Consider the following 19805-nt stretch of genomic DNA (forward strand, 5'->3'; position numbering starts at 1 on the left):
TAGGATAAGAGCCCACTGGAGGGCCTGGGTTTTCCTTGTGGTCAGGGACCAGGCTAATCTGCTCCCATGGGACCTCAGACAGTACCCTTAGAAGAGGATGACTCCCCAAGTCCCTGCTCTAGCCACACCTCTTATCCAAAGCATAGGAGGGCAACACATGTCCTCAACAGAGCACATCAATGCTGTCACATGAAATCTACATAAAAATCGAACGGCATTTGGAAATTCTTGACTGTTTAGACTAGAAAGAGAAGTGTGGTTTGGGGGTTGCTTACTCTCCTGCCATTCCTACTGAGGACAACAGAATCCTCTGAAGGAGCGAGCCCTCGTTAGCTCTGCCTTGGAGAGACTGAAGCTGCAAGCTGATTAGCTTTGTGACTTTTCTGCACATTGGAGTAATCCAGCTATTTTTCTTCAACTCCTCTGTGTCTGCAGCGAATGCTGCTTTGCTTGTGTCATTCTGGCCCACTTGGTAGTCAGTCTTCAGCGCTATTTAGAGAAGACTCGGGAAGCGAGACGCACCTCAGAAGCAGCAGCCAGGCAGTACGGGCAGAGCCCTATAAAGAAACACTTCATAAAACACAGCCTCCCTCTCAACAGCCTCCTTCCTCTCACAGAACTCCACAGACTCGAGGTCAGAAGCAATGCCAGTGGTAGCCCCGGCCCCACCCAGTGCTCAGCTTCCACACACCTACCTGCCCTTCAGGGATTGAGCTGTGAAAACCTCATACTTGGGCTACGCTCAAATCTATTGTTTTACAATTGCTGCCTCCCATATCCAGTTACTCTTGAAAGCTGATCATTTCTGTTGCTATGATAAAACACCCTGACAAGAAGCTATTTGGGAGAGAAAGAGGTTCCTTGGTTTATAATTCCAAATTATGCTCCAATTATTACCAAGGAAGTCAAGGCAGGAACTCAAGAAGTTGGTAACATCCTGTCATTCATCACATTGTTACATCCTTGCTTGCTTCTGCTCAGCTCAGTTTCCTACCACATATCCAGTTTGGGACATCTTGCCTAGGGAATGGTGCTGCCCACAATGGATTAGGTTTCTCTATATCAATTAACTGTAAAGGCAATACTTCATAGACATACCCATAAGTTAACCTGATATAAATAATTCTTCATTAAGCCTCTATTCCCAGATAGTTCTAGGTTGTATCAACATGACAGTTAAAACTAACCACCACAGAAGCCAAACATCCCTAGAGACCTTATACACACCCAAGTCCAGCTGTTGTGTCTGCAGAGGAGATACCATGCCACATGCACAGCAGGGCTGGAGCTAGGCTCACTCACCCACATTCACCCCTGCTTCACAATGAATAAATGAAATTCATGCCCTGGCAACGCTGAAGCCCATATATGGTGGTTCTGTTGAACTTGCCCATATTGGGTTTCATGGTCTAAGTTGATGAGGATGACTAACCAGGTCTCTTCCTCAAGAGGACACCAGATCTCATGGATGTGAGCCACCATGTGGTTGCTGGGAATTGAACTCAGGACCTTTGGAAGAGCAGGCAGTGCTCTTGATCACTGAGCCATCTCTCCTGCTTCACAAACTACACATAAAATGAAACCATTTAGTGTGGAGAAATCTGGGCTCTGCTCTGAGAACAGAATGACAAAGGTTTGCCCATAATGTGACAATCTCATTTTATCATCCCCAAGTGTGAATTTCTCCTCCTGCCTAATCACAAAACAGAAAGAAATGACTCAGGACCAACTCCACGAAAGGCAAAAATCATAATTATTAGCATATGTCTGCCAACACTTGTATGGCTTGTATCCAAATATCATATGTTCCCCATGGGTATTTTTTGCATAAATAATTAATCTTAACTGGATCACCAAGAAGAGGTATGGCTTACAATTAAGAATTCTGTGATCCTATAGTGAGGTTTTAGTGTTTGCATTGAATTGAAAATAATCAAAATAATATTCCCATATTTATGTACTGTCTCAACATGCCCACATTTCTCACAAGGAATTCTTTTAATGGTTAAAAAGAAATTTTGGGGAACGGCACCTTTCTGCTACCTCTGAATGTGACCACCATGCTAAAAGTCCCGTGCCTGGCTGAGACCATCACTACATAACCAAGTAGAAATTCGGTGATGTCTTTAAATAAAACTCTGATGGTATCAAGATCTTGGTATCTGTATAAGCACCAAATGTGTACATATTTTTAAAATGAAACTATGAATATGTACGTATATGCTTGTGTGTGTGCATGTGTGTACACATATGTATATGTATGTGTCTGTGTATATGTGCATGTGTGTGTATGTAAATGCACGTACATGTGCACGTGTGTGTACATACACATGTGCAAGGGAAGCATTCCCCTCCACACAAAATGCACGCCTCACTTTGTTAATCCAGGTGGCACTGTATCTGGACCTCTGGGGTCTATGAAGGCAATTCTCCTCATCAGTTGCCCTATGGATGTGACAAGCCTCCTACCTCACATGGAGGAAGGTGACTGTGCACTGAGGAATTAGATTCCAGATGTCTGAACATCTCAGCAGCAGGGTCTGGCTCAGCTGCCACTTGGCTGAAGGCAGAAGATCCATTTGCTTTCATTAATTGACAACGCAGATCATTCAAAGGCCTTGCTCCTGCCAGGAAGCACCCAGAAGGTTGTTCCCGATGCTAAGCACTTACTAGCAACAAGCCCTCAGAGCAGCCCCTGATGGAGGTGCAGGCTCTCTGTTCTTCTCGAGTCCCTGATGGAGGCGCAGGCTCTCTGTTCTTCTCCAGCCCCTGATGGAGGTGTAGGCTCTCTGTTCTTCTCCAGCTCCACAGTTTTCACTCAGCGTCAAGCCAGACCTTTAGAAGACTGTGTTCTCGGTATTACTGGATTAATTATAGACCTGTGCGCATTGTCACACAGACAGATCTTGAAGGAACATCCTGTCACTGTGAGACACTAGCACGAACAAGGCTGTCCTCCTAAGCCCACTTCCAAGAGCCTATGGGGGGTCATTTAAAAAAAAACAGATACTTACATATGGCTTCACATTACCCTTTGGTGAATGAAGCAGATGGAGTCAATTAAAAATAATAATAATAAAATACATCTTTCATGAATTTGGTTACACACCTAAAAAGTAGGTGTCTGCAGGAAAATGGAACATTCCCTGCAACAGGAGGTGGCAATCACATTAGTCACGGAGTCTTAGCATTAGGGAGGCTGGAGGTGGATGTGGCTGGAGCAGAATGCAGTGAGAAACAGTAGGAAATGCAAACTTAGGGTTGGGATGTCTCCAGAGCCAGCACAAATACAACGGTTCCTTTAAATGGGCAGTTCGGTGCCATCCAGAATCACCTGAAAGGGAGTCTCAATGGGAGATTTACTGGTGGTGGTGGTGGTGGTGGTGGTGGTGGTGGTGGTGGTGTGTGTGTGTGTGTGTGTGTGTTGTGTGTGTGTGTGTATGGAATTGCCTTCATCACCTTACCTGATACAGGAAGACCCAGCCTGGCAGTGGGCAGCACTACTCCCTGGCTCGGGGCCCTCAACTGTGTTAGAGCAGAGTTAGCCCAGCACTAAGCATGGATGCATGCATTCCTCTGTGCTATTCAATAGGACTGTCATGTGACCAGCTGTTTCAAGTTCCTGCCTTGACTCCCCCAAAATGATGACCTATGTAAGCTGGAACTGTAAGTGAAAACAGACTCGCTCGTCCCTGAGCTGGGTTTTGTCAGTGTAGTCTATAACAGCAACAGAAATGCAGCCTTTCCCACCTAATTGGAGCCTTCCTGCCTCGGCAAAGGTTTCTCTTGACCTTTTTCACCTGATCTGAAGTGAAGAGCAGGAGCTGCTGAGGCCATCCACATAGTTCTTGACCCTGATAAACAGCTACCCCTGGCCAGGAACTGCTCAGCCCTCTGCTGCCCAGATAGCTGGGAAAGTCAGTTCTGTCTCCGGCATTCACCAGCTCAAGCAGGCTCTGCTGGAAGGCTGGGGCTGGGAAGGTTTCCTCAGTACCAATAGCACCATGTTTGTGTGTGTGTGTGTGTGTGTGTGTGTGTATGCGCGCGTGCGTGTGTAAAATCACCTCTAGGAGCTACAAGGGGCCTCATAGACACAGCAATCCCCAGCGCTGCCCAGGCTTCAGCCTCCAATGCTTGTTTCATGGTCCTTTGTGATCCCTGAGCACAGTCCAGGGAAGGTGCTATCACCTGTGCTCCACACTACACAGACACACAGACACACATGCACACACATACCCACACACAGAAACACACAGACACACACACCTAGAAGACAAAGTCTAGTCAGGGCCACTGGCTCCCTGCAGGACAGTACCAACAAACAGCCCCAAGATGCAAGGACCCTCATCGAGCACTGTTTTCCACTGTTGTGGTTTTGAGTAATTTGATGCAGAGGTTTATATCATTACTCAGGCTGGCCTAGAACTCACTCTGTAGCCCAGGCTGGCCTCAAATTTGTGAGAATCCTCCTTTCTGAATGCTGGCTCTCCAGTATGACCTTAAGAACCCATAGTGGCAGAGATAGAGAAGGAAGCTCCACACACAAACACCTTCCCTTCTGCTATCAAGTCCAGCCTGGCAGCCCTCATGACAGGCAGCACAGGCCCAGCTTCCCAGGACTGCACTGGCTCTCCCTGTTTATTCACCTGCTCCAGGTGCCCAAGAGATCAGAGGAAAGGGGGAGGGGCGGAGCATGAAGTAGCAGAGCCAGCAGTGGATTCTATTTTCTCTCACATCTCCTAAGAGGAGTGTTTTTAAGAGAAACATCTTGCCTGGGGGCATGCAGGGGGACTGAATCTGTCTCCCCTGCAAGTTTTTATAGTGATGTCCTAAAGCCTATGATGAGAGTTCCGGCAGCGGGGATTCTGGGAAGCTGACTGTAAGGTTCTACGGGTAATCAATGGCACTGGTACCTTTGTGGGATCCCAGAAGATGCCCTGGCTTTGTCCTCCCTGTGAAGACTGGGGGAAAACTAAGAATTATTAACTGAACAGAGACCCTTGCCAGAACCCAACATGCAGCCACCTGGAGCTTAGGCTGTGGCTTCTAGAAGCATGAGTAATAAAAGTCAGCTGATGCTGTCAGTGGCTTATGAGTGGCTCACTCTGATGATGTCAGTTACATGTGAGTGGCTCACTCTGATGATGTCAGTAGCTGGCTCACTCTGCTGTGCTTGTTCATAGCAGCCTTGAGTCTCCCACACTGGTGGACTCTATAACCCTGACTGACCATGTGATCATAGTCAGAAACTACTCCTCCCCACCATGTGCTTCCAGTGCAGCTCTCCTCCAATGTGTGGTCATCTTTAGGAAGGCACCAGGTACTTCTTCTGGGATCCTCTACCAAACATCACCCAGGAAAGACTGATGACCCCTGACCTGAGCTCCCCTGGCCATGAGAGCTTCTTTGGGGCACCTTCTAGGGCACCCTCCAGCTGGTCATATTTACCAGGTTTCAGTCTAGGGAGCAAACTGTAATGAGGGACGCACCTACAGTAAGTACTCGGCTAGGTGACTGACAGACCTAGCTCACACTCAGGCCTTCAGATCCTTCTACAGCCGAGGCTCAGAGACGAAACGTCAGTCATACATCCATCCTCATTGAGCTCTGTATTATAAGGCTGAATCATCTTGTAGATCTCTCACATTGCAGGTATAAAACACCCCGTAAGCTCTAGCATAGAGACACGGATCCCAGGCCCAGGAAGGCAGACACCTGTCCTATTGCGCAGGGTTACTGAAGGGTAGTTAGGAATGGAAGCCAGTCTCCAAAGCTGAGGAGCCAGCACCTTCCCAACAGACACCATTACCTCCTGGGGACACAGTGACTATGTAAAAAGAACACTGTGCAGGTCTCCATTGATTCCATGCTATATAACACAGATGAGGGTATTAACAAATAAAATGCTTTGATTTCAGGCATGGAGTGGGTCTAGCATTTTCTTAAGTAGCTATCTCCCTTCTATGCAAATGGAGAAAAACATGAATCCATTCTGCACTCTCCAAGAAGCAAGCTGAACCAGCCTTATAGGTGGATTTTTTTAAAAAAAAATTCAGCTGACATATTTTACTCTGTTGAGAATTCACCTAAGCCAAAGCCGGTTCATTACAGCTCAACAAACACAACAGATCCAGGGGCTGTTGCCCTACCCAGAAGGTGGAATAGTAGTAGAACCCCCTTGGATAAAAACTAGCATCAAATATCATAAGTCTGGGGGAAAGTGATCAGCATGACTTTAGAACAGACTGGACCTTCTGGGGAGGCTCGTACATGGAAGCCACAGTGCCCATGACTGCAAGGTGAGTTTTACTATCCTCATGACTTCATTATCCCACCTGAATAGGGGAAACACAACCTTGAGTGGTGTTTTGAATTCTGGGGACACTGGCCCTAGGAAGCAGTCCCAGGGCATCCTATGCAATCTGTCCCAGCACTGTGTGACTATGAGGAGCCTGCACATGGCACCTAACAGAAAAGACTGGAAAGAGCATGGTCTCATTAGGAAGATTCTCTACCTGAGCCAGCCCCTTGGCCCTTGTGAGCATAAACAGCCACTTCCACGAATGTCTGTCCAGATGGAATTGCACATTAGTGCCTCTCTGTGGATGAGAGAGCCAAGGGTGTGAATGGGGCCACTACATAATGGGGCATAAGCAAGGTCTAACCAGAAACCCTTCACCCCTCCCCTTTCCTCCACTACGCTGCAAGTTCCCACAGGACTCTGAGGCAAGAAACAGCCCCTGCCTGAGCCTTTCTTCCTGTTTACACTACATGTCCCTCCCTACCCTGGTGGTTAAAAGGCCCATTTAATTCTACTGGTTTTTATTGAAGTTATAGTCATACCTCATTGGTAAACCTGTAACTTTAAAATAAAAGCATTACATTTTGAATGCTTCATTTTTCCTTCTTCTATGAGAAAACACATAGGGAAGCTCCCGTTTAGAACTGAGCATCCGGAAATGCTAAGGGGAAGCCTTCTATCAGTGACGGGTAACCTCGAGTCAAGAAAGGCCAAGGGATTTTGCCAGAGTTGACCATTTTAACACTGGCATGGCTGTATTTGTCTTAGTTTTGGTTACTATTGTTGTGATAAGACACATGACCATGAATAACTTGGGGAGGAAAGGGTTTATCTCAGCTTACAGCTACATTATGGTCCATCATCCAGAGACATCAGTGCAGAAACCTAGGCATGGCAGGAGCCTGGAGGCAGGAGCTGATGCAGGGGCCATGGAGGGGCGCTGCTTATTGGCTTACTCCTTGGGGCTTACTTGGTTTGCTCTTTCACAACCCAGGACCACCAGTCCAGGCATTTCACCACCCACAATAGGCTGGGTCCTCCCGCATCAATCAATAATTAAGAAAATGCACTACAGGCTTGCCCACAGGCTAATCTGTAAGAACATTTTCTTGACCTCAGCTCCCTCTTCCAAAACAACTCCAACTTGTATCAAGTTGCCATAAAACTAGCCACTATGACATCCCATCCTAGATTCCCTCTGGGAGACGCCACTCTCTGCAGGTCTAAAGGCTTGACAGGAAAGTCTTTGTGCGCCTGTTGATGTTGTTAATAAAAGTACCCCACACCAAAACAAAGAGAGACAATGTAGCCATCCATCAACAGGGAACTTGAATAAAATGTGGCACCTGCAGAAATGTTACATTGTAAAGGAATTGCTAAATCTACAACTACAAAAACAAAATGTCAAACGGTATGCTGGAGTGCCTTCTGCATGCTAGAGACAGAGACACTGGTTTCTACTGTGAAATACATGATTTAATGTAACACCTTGTGCATATGTTCAGATGACATGGAAAGAAAAGCCAAGTAATAGTCCAGTCATATTTAGGGAAATGAAAATGGGAGACAGGACCAAGAGAGATTCCCTGAGATACCAATATTACATATCTACATGTAATATGATTTATTTCTCTTGGGAAAACAAACAGGCAAAGTCAGACAAAGAGGTAAGACCAAACTTTTAATGTAATCAAAGCCAAGAGTTGGAGTTAAACCCAAGAACACGGATATTTGAATTAATAATGTTCTCTTCCCTGCCAGGATTGAGTTGCAACATTTAGAAATCAATACTCCAATTTAAAAAAAAATAGTTATTTCATTGTCAGAGTCAAGACATACAAGAAATGGGGAGAAGAGAATGAACTTATCTGGAGTGAGGTGTAGGAAAATCAGAAGTGTTGAGTTAGGGAGAACATCTTTCTGAAGTTGTGTGGCAATGGGAAAGTGAAGCCTGTTCCTGCAAACCAGAGGCAGCCAGGGGCAAACTATTACATTGCCTCCCACAAACCAGGCAAACTGCCTCTGAAATATAACAGTTCCCAGGCTCAGAGAAAGTGAATGAAGCCTTAAAAATTGTTTTTCAAAGCCAAATGAATGCAAATCAGAGGCTCTGTGGAGAGGGAGGTTAAATTCTATGCCAAGAAGACTACAGAGACTTACATCTCTAGCTCATCCAGAATGTAAAACTTGCAGATTCATCTAAGTGGAAGAAGTCCACCAACTTCATCAGTGAGCCATCTTGTTCCCATACCTCTTTAAGCCCAGCGACACAGCATGTTGTAGCCCTCACAGGGCTCTGGGACCCCAAAGGCAGCTGGAGCATGGAAACCATCCTCTCCTCAAGTTGGAAAAAATCCCCTTGCATGGTTCTGTGATGCATCCGGATTTGAGCTTATTGGGATGCTGGGATAACCTGTCAAGTCAAAGTTCCAGGGATTTCTTCTTTCCTGCCATTTGAGTTGACAGCAGGTGGCTAGGGCTTCTTTTACATCTGAAGATCTGTTCCTGCATGCTCCTGCTGTGCTCTGAAGTCACCTGCATAGGCTGAGAGTAAGCCCCTGCTGGGTTGCTAGACCAGAATGAAGCACTCACTGCCGAAGGAGCAGCATTCTCAAGGCCAATGGCCGTGTGCTGTCACGGACACCCACAGCTTTCTCTAGACAAAAGTCCACTTGCCCCTGACAAGTCCCCTGATGAGTCTCATGGCCATACCTCCTAACGCAGTTTGTTTCTTCAGCTGGGACTTTGTACCCACGTAGACCACCAGGCTCGTTCCTCAGTGAACCACATCTACAAGTAGATCTGTGCTCTATCACTCTGAGACATCTTCAAGTCATCAGAATTACATTCTAAGCATAACAATGTGGGCAATTAATTACACACATGCAAAACCTTCCTCACCCCCATAAAATAGCAGCAATCCAGCTTTTCCATAAGCAACACTGCAAACCAACTTCAGTGTTCCTTTTATAAAAGGACAATTGGGAACCTTTGAAGTAACTCATTAGAATTTGCTTCATAGCTTTTAACCCAAATTCTGTGGACCCCAAAACCACATTTTTTACTTTCCTTTTTGTTTTCTTTCTTTCTTTCTTCCTTCCTTCCTTCCTTCCTTCCTTCCTTCCTTCCTTCCTTCCTTCCTTCCTTCCGTTTTTAATACACAGGGTTTCTCTGTGTATTAGCCCTAGCTATCCTGGAATGGAACTAGCTCTTTTAGACCAGGCTGGCCTTGAACTCACAGAAACCTGCCTACCTCTGCCTTCCAAGTGCTGGGATTAAAGGCATGCACCACCACGCCCAGTCATACTCTTGTTTCCTTAATGACAGTTTTGTAGCTCCACAGATCATCCCTTCCTTTCTCCTCCGGACTCAATGAACAACTGTCCTCATCAAGCCCATCCCATCAGCTGGGAAAGAGAATGGGATACTCCTGACACGACACTGGAGGTAACTGATAACAGCAAGATCGAGTATGCAGCGATGGGGAGCAAGTGTGACTAAAACCACAGACTATATGAGGCCAAGCTGAGGCCTAAGAAAGTCACAACAACCATGACGGAGCCGTGTCATCTGTGTGAACATGTACCAGCTTACGATCGATGAGCCAAATCTCACCCTGCTCACACCCATGGCATGTGCCCATCAATCAGTGCTCACACGCTCCACACCTGTGTGACCAGGGATGTCTCACCAGAGAGGCCTTCTTTTGTTCTGTTCCTATGACCAGTATTAAACGTTAGGCAGCTTTAACAAAATGAGTGTTTCCAAAAACTTTCTTCTGTGCCAAATAAATGTCTCCCTGGCACAAACCTTCTTTTGAGATTACTCCTTTTCTCTTTCTCCCTCTGGGGACTGTGTGTGTGTGTGTGTGTGTGTGTGTGTCCACGTGTGTATGTGGGGGTGTGCATATATGTGTATGCATGTACATGTATGCATGTATGTACTGGTATGTATGTGACACAGTGGGCATGTGAGGTCAAACGGCAACCTCCATGTTGGTCTTTGCAGTCCACTTTCCTTGAGGAAGAGTGTCTTCTCTGCCCCTGTGTGCAGGCTAGCTGCCCACGAGCTTTTGATGACTCTCATCTCACTCCAGGACCACAGGGACTGTAGGTTTGCAACTGCACCTATGCGTTCTGAGTCCAGACTCAGGCCCCACATCACACAGCAGGCACTGTACCCTCACTGTACCCACGGGGCCACCTCCTCACTCCACACAGCAGGCACTGTACCCACGGGGCCACCTCCTCCCATCCACACAGCAGGCACTGTACCCACGGGGCCACCTCCTCCCATCCACACAGCAGACACTATACCCACGGGGCCACCTCCCCAGCCTTGTATTCAACCCTTCCTCAGATCAGGATAGTATCTGGTTCATTTTTATCAATTCAACACAAACTAAAGTTGCCTGGGAAGAGGGATTCTTGTTAAGGAATTGCCTCCATCAGACTGGCCTTTGGGCATGTCTGTGGGGCATTTTCTTGATTAATCATTTCCATGGAGGCCCAGTACACTGTGGGTGGTACTGTCACTAGGCTGGTGGTCCTCAGCTGTACAAAAAGCAGGCTGAGCAAGCCAGGAGGATTCAGCCAGTAAGCAGCATTTCTCCCCAGTCTCTGTCAGTTCCTGCCTCCCGGTTCCTGCCTGAGTTCCTGTCCTGGCTTCCTTCAGTAATGAACAATGATGTGGACATGTAAGCCAAATAAACCCTCTCCTCCACATGATTTTGATCATGTGATGTTTGATCACAGCATCAGAGAGCAAATCAGGACAGAATGGAAATGGCTTCATGTTTCTTACAAGTCCTCTGGGGTTCAGTGATTCCCCTGCTTTCCCAAGGATGAGATGCCCGATGTCATCTGTGCCTGTGGCTTTTATTTCAGCGTGTGTGTCAGCGCCATCAGTAACCACCCATCTCTGTAGTGATGAGCTGCGGGCAGCGTTCCCGCCGCCCTGCTCCCGGCCGCCTGGATCCTGCACAGCTAGCTTTACACACGAAATAACAACACACAAACTGTATTCTTTTAAATACTGCCTGGCTCATTAGTTCCAGCCTCTTACTCACATCTTGACTAACCCATATTTAATAATCTGTGTAACACCACGAGTGGTGTCTTACCGGGAAAGATTCAGCATGTCTGACCTGGCAGCTGGCTTCATCACATCTCTCTCCCTGAGGAGAGGCATGGCAGTCTGCCCCAGAGAGAAGAGGCGGGGCAATTGTCTGAGCCATCTACCTCACTTCCTTTTTCCTGTTCTGTCTACTCCACCTATCTAAATCTTGCCCTATCAAAAAGCCAAGGCAGTTTGTTTATTAGCCAATGAGAATCCTCCATCACATCTCTACTAAGCACCACACAGTGTATTTAAAGACATCTGCTGGAGCTAATACTGTAAGCGAAGGCTACCCTCTGCTCGCTGCTCTCCCGCGCTGTCTATACATGACCACGGCAGCCACACAGAGGGACTAGGAAGGACTCTCCGCTGTACCCTTGAGCATCATGAGATTTGGAGAGACCTAAGTATCAGCAGACCTATGTTTCCAAGCAGAGCAGGGCAGGGCAGAGCTCCACTCAGAACAATGGAAAAACTCTTGTCAGGAGTTTTCTCCTAAGTGGGCTTAAATGCTATGTTTCCCTTGGGACTCAAAATCCCTGTGTGACCATCAGAACAAGGCAAGCAATCATTTATATATCCAGATGGCAAACGGCACTTGCCTTCATACAGTCCCTTCTCTCGTGTGTATTAATAAAAGCAAATGTGTCTTCCCTTCATGGAATATACATTTGTCTGAACGCCCTGGGAGGAAGTTAGCTTGATGGTTACTGGGATCCTTGGAGGAGTATGTATGCATCTTAGCATGAAGCAGCAGCTCAGGGTGCCCCACAGCTGAGCCGTTGTCACAACCGAGAGCCTGAAGCAGATGTCTTTGGACGGACTCACCCATCACACACAAGCTGGGGATGTGCCACTCTGCATCACGAGTATTCTTCATAAATGAAGGTTAGGTCTTCTAAGAACACTTGAGTTAAGTAAATGCTTAGCATAAATGACTAATCCCTTTATATATGCTACTGTGAATTGTTGGGGTGATTTAGTGTGTCCCAGGCAAAGCCTCCAAAGGAGCACTCTGCACATACCCTTCCTCCTTCCCTCGAATATACAGCCCCACAATCCCCCTGCCACAATTCTCTTCCCTGCACACTCCTGCATTGCAGTCATTAAAACATCCCATGGAAATCATGACCGTACTCTCTCCTCGCACCTCGGGTGGACACTAACCATGCTTCATTTGCCCTCTGTTTGGATTTTCGGCTTCGCATTTGTGCAGAGAGTGAGAGCGCAATAAATTTCCCAGGGTAGGCAGATGAATGGATGGATAAAGGCAGGTGGGAATGAATAAACAAAATGATGCAGCACTTCAAGGTTTGGGATAAACACACATGAAAACCTGAACATCAGTTCTCCTGATGAGAAAAAGCAGCATCCAGGGCAAGTGACTCAGAATCACGAGCGCTGGGAAACATGCATAGTATGGTGTCTCTTCTGAGTTTCAGGTTTAATGGCACACATATATCCACAGCACAATTTAGCATCATTTCAGCAGTGATGTCAGTGCCGAGAGCTGCCACTCAAGGGACAGCAGGAATAGGACAGCCCTTGCTGTGTCCCAGTAAATCACACAAGGACATAGCGACTTCTATCTGCCCCCATGGAAACAGTTCCACGTCTGCTGGGACAAATGGGAAGGACTCAAGGACAACCGCCTGCCCGTGAGTGGACACTACAACAGCTTCTCACTAGAAACCATGAAGGACAGTGTCTGGTCAGATGGCTCAGGGGGTGAGTCACTTCCCACCATGCCCAGTGAACTGTGATACTGAATCCCACATGGGGGAAGGGGGAATCCAACTCCTGAAAGTTGTCTCTGACCCTCACACATGTAAATGTGTGAAACACATACGCAGAAACACACACACAATACGTAAATTGTTTTTAAAAATAAACACCATAAAAAGATGCATTTAACAAACGATTTCAAGTATCTGAAAATCTCCCAGAATTATTCTTTTTTCCCTCATTTAATGAGGGAACATCTTCCAGCATATTACATTCTATGAGTAAAATGTCAGGGTATAGCCAGCCCCACAGCTTGATAATCACTCTGCTATTTTTTTTAAACAAAATCAATCAAATTTCACTAGCTGACTCAAGTTTTAAAAAAATGTTTAAATCTGTCTACAAATAACCTCAGACAAATACCCAACTGGATAAAATAATTTCTATCACCCCCACTTAGTTCAGGGTCCAAAGTCAATAAAATAAGAAAGCAAGGTAGCTTCTGAGAGAGAGAGAGAGAGAGAGAGAGAGAGAGAGAGAGAGAGAGAGAGAGAGAGAGAGATATGCAAGGAAGAGAGAATGCGTCGGTATTTCCCATGATGCATCCTTTACCTTGGTCGAAGGGCTTGTTGGGATTCCAGTTTCTGAAATAGTCATCCTAGGAAAGAAAGGTAGAAATGAAGGTCAGACATCAGAGGCCTCTCCCTGCATAAAATCTGCCTTGTCCCGCTTCCCAAAACACAGTGGAGAACCCTCAACGCTTACAAATCTTCCCCCAAACAAGCATGAGAATGCAATAAAAAAAAATGTCAGTTTACTTCTCCAATTCTCGCCTTTCAAATTGTACATACTAAACACTGGGAGTTATAGAAACATCTCAGCCTGGTATGGAAACAGCTCTGCTCACCTTGGTTTGACATATCAGCCCAGACATCTCCTACGTGTGAGGTGTATCTGCTATCAGCTGTACTGTAGGTGATGCCTGGGCGGCTCTCACTTACGATTAAGCCCCTGTGTTTGTAACAGCTGATAATTTAACTGTCAGCATTTCTTTTACATGGAGACATATAACTTGAGGTGTACATTTCCAGTTCTCCAACACTTACAGAGCCTAAAACCAGGGGACCATTCAAATGTTAGAACACCCCTGGGGTGCATAGCGCAAAGTCTTTAGTTTTAGGGATGGAGTCCATTCGGCTCCAACCACAGCCACGTCACTCTTGCGTGCAGTCTGCATCAAGCACCTGGCAGGGTGGGTTCTTCATTATTTTGAAACCGCGAGAAACCACATCACTCGGTTCTTCAGGGTTCTGTTAACCTCTCCTCACTTCTAGCAACCCTCTCCCTTCCAAACAAGCATCCTTGGCCTCACCCTGCCCAGAACACCCGTGGTTTGCAAGCCAGAAAGGCTACACTGTTGCGTTGCCTACCGTATCACCTCTAGGGCATCTGGCCCTTTCCAGCTGATAGTCTGTTAGCTGTGTGGCTTGGGGCAGGTACTCCACCCATCACAGACACCTCCAAAAGGCTGTCTGAAACAAGCCCTCAACTTCCCTTCTGGAGAAGTTAATTTACATCAAAGCACACGATTAGTTTAAATTATTGTCCCCACTGTCCTATGATGCAGCTCACCTCCCACATGATCTCCCGTGGATGTCATTGACCTCCTCCTCAATCAGTTACCTGACTTAATATTAGATCTTTGTTGAGGTCACCAAACCCCACAAAAAAATTTAGGAAACTGGATTTAGAGTTAAATCAGAACATATTGATTCATGGCTAGTGATTCCATTTTATAGAGTGTGAACAAACACGAACAGCCTCCCCTGGATCCCGGAGACTCAGCACTAAGCTATTTTTAACTTCAAGGAACTGGTCCACTTTGCTCCGGTTTTAATTTTATGACATGACTGTCATGATCACCTGACTTCAGATCTATCCCATGAGCAATCACTGAGAAAGTCTAGAATAATCTATCTGCAACATCCACCCCACACACACTTATTATTTTAAATACAATCCAAATTCGGGGCACTGTGCTATCTAAAAGCTGATGAGCCAGTACTAAGTGGTCCTGGGTAAAGGGTGGAAGTTGGTGGGATGTTTATCACTCGATGTTTCTGTGTGATGCTCAATATCCTCTTTGCCTTAGACAATCCTGTTACCAGAAGAGTCTCTTGTTCATAAGAGCAAGGCAAGAGACAGCCCAAAAGGAATGGTCTCATCACTAGAGGACAAAGATAACAAACTGTCCAGGCTGCCCACCAATGCCCCCTTCTCATGCAAAGGGGGTGTCAGCAAGTCCAAGGGCATTATGGGTCTTTGGAAATCTTTTCACTTGGCCGTGCTCTTCTAATCCACGGGAGCTCTGGAAGCGGAGGATGTGTGTCCAAGGAAAGGGCTAGAGCCTAAGGTAAGTTCCTTTGCTTTAATTTCACATGTTACATTCTCTTTGATGTCCAAGAAAGGCTTGAGCAGGTCCTGAGAAGAGAATACTCCCTAATGATTCGGTACGCTGGAGGACCTGGATGGAATGTGAAGCATTCTTTCTGGACCTTGTCACTTTGCAGGTTAACTCTAATTGCTGTTTTTACGGTTTTCTTTCAGGAGGAAAAGCACGGTTTTAAATATAAAGCCTCTAAAAGCTGGCATCTGCCTTGGGATATTTAAAACCCACTGCAAATGTAATAATACTGCCTAATCACTGCAAATGTATAAGCATACCTTGAATGAAAATTCATGATGGAAAATAAATCCTCCAAATGGCCCCTCGCCCAGGCAGGCCAAGTGGGATGGGGAATTACGTCCTGCATCTGATTGCTTTCTTTCTTCTAGAGGAAAGAAGATCACCAAAACACAGGCCAAGGAGTTGGGAGCTCACAAAGCTTGGGCTATTGTGAATTTTAGTGTAGCTGGTAGAAAACCCTCCACCAGAGGCCAAGGTCATGAGCACTGTGAAGTACTCGATGCAACAAAGCTCATTAGGGAAATGGGCATGGGACAGTGGGGAGGGGGGTCTTCTGTCAGGGTCAGAATATGAGGTGTCAGGGCATGAGGGATCACTATTCTAACATGCACAGATAGATGCCCACACTGCTCAGCTGCATCAGTTGACTCACTCTAGGAGAAAAGTTGATGAGGTGAGATCTCCAAGGTAACAAAAAGCCAGGGGTGAAGAATGCCACCTAGAGACACCACCTGGGAATCTGCTCATCCTCAAGTCCCACCCAAATAACCATTGGCATCCTTGAGAGACTTAAGGACAGCTAGCTATGGTCCCAAACTGTCACTCCACCAATACCAGGGCAGGTCTCTTCCCTGAGGCTCAAGACACTTTGTGCAAGCCAGGCTTTTATTATCTGTCTAAATGAAAATGCAGGGGTTGCGTGATTTGTAGCAGACTCATCCGGCAGCAGGGTGCCTGGCCCCACACCACCCCAGTGCTGCACTGTGTGACAGTCCATCCCTGCTCCCAGGAATTCAGAGGCCAGTCGCAATGCTGGCAGAGAGCTGGACCACAAGAGCCTTGTCTCTGCCATTGTTCTAGCCCAGGAAAGTTGATACCTGTTCAAATTCAGACAGGGTTGAAAGCTACTGGATGAATAGGCACTTTCTGGGTTGTCTGTCTGATTTGGCCTTTAGACCAGAAATGTGGTCACCTAATGATAGAATTCTTTAAAGGAACTTGCAAGGACCCAGAAACAGGTTAATTTTCAGACATAAGACTAACTGGAAAAGTAAACATCGAAATACAGTCATTTATTAAATTCAATAACTCTCATTAATGTATTGTGCACACTGAGCAACAAGTATGGCAGTGTGGGTCCCTATCTGTAGTTAATGGTCTACCCTGCAGGGTCTAAGAGAGTTGGCTCCTGGACAGGGAGGCACACAGCCTTGAGCTGGAGTTCAGCAATTCTTAGGATGAAAGGCAAATTCTATCTTCCCGTGGTATTCCATAAGGGACCTACCCAACTCTCATTACTTAGGAATCTCCAAGAACCCACCAGTCTAAGCAGAGGCTCAAGAATGAGTAAACTGACTGATGACTGACACTGTGAACTGTTTCAGATGCTCCGAAGAGCCAGCCTGACCGTCAGAGAGTAAATCAATTGTTGTATTTCTAAGATGGAGGAAGGGAAGGATGGTTGGTGCTCAGAGCAGACAAAGAACCAGAGACCTGCAAGTATTGTAGCACCGTGCTATCATATCAACAGAGACAAAAATCATTGGCTAAATAGCCCCAGAAACACAGCACTGGGCACCATAAAATGAATGGCTGGTGATAGCTGCCGCAAAGGAATTAACTGAATTTTTAACTGTGTTAGAGATATTCTGTTCTGATCAGCACCTGTGAAAAGAAAATCTGTACATATACATACACACACATGCACCCACACCTATGTACACACGCACATACATATGCACACACATACACAAATATACATAAAGTTGTCTATAAGTGCATGCATATGTGTATTTTATATCAGATGGTACATATCATAAAATCTAATGACAAATGTGTGCATATTCACAAGTCATAATGTATATGACAATACCCATAAATACAGTCAGCTCTCCATACCTTAGGTGCCACTCCAACAGATTCAACCAGGTACCAAAAGTCTTTGAAAAACACCCGCATTTGCACTGAACATCGCTTCCTTTCTTACAATTATCCCCCAAACCGTGCGTTCTATGTATTGCACAGCATCTACACTACATTACTATTATGTGTAATCCAGGGGTGATGTAAACTAGGTGGGGGAGATGTGAGCAGGTTCTAGGCAAACATGGTGAAATTTACTTCGGAGATGTGGACATTCACAGATTTGGGGTTCGTGGGGCCCTGAAGCCAGTCCCGTACGGATGTTTACATGTGACAAGAGCCTTGCATTCTCCCGCGACTCTGTTAAAAGAAGTCCTGCAGTCGGCCTAATATGAAATGATGCCGAGCCTCTGCAGACTCTGAGCAATCGAGTCCCCTCACCGTGGATGGGCTCGTCCTATAGCACAATTGAACATGATTTCTCTTTCCTTGTAGTACAGCCCCAAAATGGCTGATGCAATTTAGCCCCAATATTCTCCAGGGATTTCCCATTTCAGCTACAGAGATGGTTAAAGCCAACTCCAAGAAAAAGCTGGGAGCAGAGCCAATCAAAAGCACCCAAGTGCCGTGGCTCTGGAGATGAAGATGAGGGGTAATTTATTACATACAACAGCTTCAGATGCCACAGATCAAAGACACTGAGTGCACATGAAACAGATAATTTCTCCCTCATACATATTTTAGCTAAACTGTTTGAACCCTGCAGATCCATCTGAAGATTACCTGAGACAATACAAATTACCAGCCTGGAACATAAATGAGGGCCTCATTTATCTTGACCAGAGGTGAACCAGAAAGCCGTGAGCAGAGGAAGCAAGGTACAGAAAGGGCAAAATAGTCCGTGTGGGGTCTTCTGTGGGGTCACTGTCAATCATCAGAGAAAGGTGTCTCTCTGTCCTAGGGACATAGCATTTCTAGGTTACTAGCTTCTCAGAGGGAGGCTGGCTCTGCTGAGCACACACCTGTGAAAAGGCCCATGAAGAATGTGAGTCAGACTTTCTGACGGTGACTCAATACAAACCAGGTCACCCCTCTTTCACGCCATTTGACTGGGTAGAATGACAGGGGGTAGGTTGTTGGGGTTAGAGGTTTCCCTAAACTGGCTAATAGAAATAAGTTCTAGACCAGGCTTTTGTAAGGCCGTCTATTGTGCAATAGGACACTTCCCTGTGACCTATGCATAGGGATAATGCCTGCTAGTCAACCTACTCATATGATGCAAAGTCACTCCTCTGCTGGGAAATGACATAGCCCCACATGCAACCACCTCACCCCTGAGCTGAGTCCTGTTATGTCTTTAAACCAGCAACATGCTCTTGGTGGATCTATCCTGTGCCAAGCCTGCCCCTTCCAGCACCGAGGAATAGTCCCAGTGGGAACTTTGAATGAAATGGTCCAACTGATCACCCAGGGCAGATTAGACAGAGAACTGAACCATCTTAAACATCACTCATGGGACTTCGGTTCACCAGGGATAGGAGCTGTGTGCTGTAGCACATTTCAATGTGCATGTATGATTCTGTCCCCTACAACACATACACACATGCCTGAGCCTGGGTGACTTCTGAGCTGGGGTAGGCTTACCTGCCTATTCCCTGGGGTATCACTCAACAGCACATGATAAATTCTTGATGAATCGCTTCATCTATAAGACAGCCGGTCTAGCTTCAAGAGCACTGCAGCCCCTGAGAAATCCCCATAACTATCAGGTGTGTGTAGACACAGGTGGGCGGATGTTTGTACACACACTCTAAATCACTTTCACCCTGAATAGAGCTATCCTTTGATAAATTGGTCTGACATTTGGTGGAAAGTCCTGCAGGCTTTAGACAGAATGATTTAGAAAATAGCAATGTGGGTTTCTCCGCTCTCTCAATAAATAACCCACCAGTAAAATACAGATAATAACTGGCAATCGTACTTGTAGTGTAACTAATAACACAGTCAATGGACTGCTTATATACATTTGATAAATTACATCCCTCACATATACCCACAAGAAACAAACGTCTAGATTCCTGGTTGGCTGAATGCAAGCAAATATTTAACATG

At 46.1% G+C, this 19805-nt stretch overlaps 1 protein-coding gene across 3 annotated transcripts in view; it reads right to left on the reverse strand.

The window, feature by feature from the left end:
• Spock1 (SPARC (osteonectin), cwcv and kazal like domains proteoglycan 1) overlaps positions 1–19805 on the reverse strand; it is a 454175-nt gene that overhangs the window by 239386 nt on the left and 194984 nt on the right. For all 3 annotated transcript variants that reach the window (XM_038334014.1, XM_038334016.1, XM_038334015.1), the window contains one exon: positions 13757–13802. In XM_038334014.1, coding sequence (XP_038189942.1) covers positions 13757–13802 — 46 coding nt within the window. The remainder of the gene's footprint in view (positions 1–13756; positions 13803–19805) is intronic.

The sequence above is a fragment of the Arvicola amphibius genome, chromosome 6 (assembly GCF_903992535.2).
Source record: "Arvicola amphibius chromosome 6, mArvAmp1.2, whole genome shotgun sequence".
Classification (NCBI taxonomy): Eukaryota; Metazoa; Chordata; class Mammalia; order Rodentia; family Cricetidae; genus Arvicola; species Arvicola amphibius.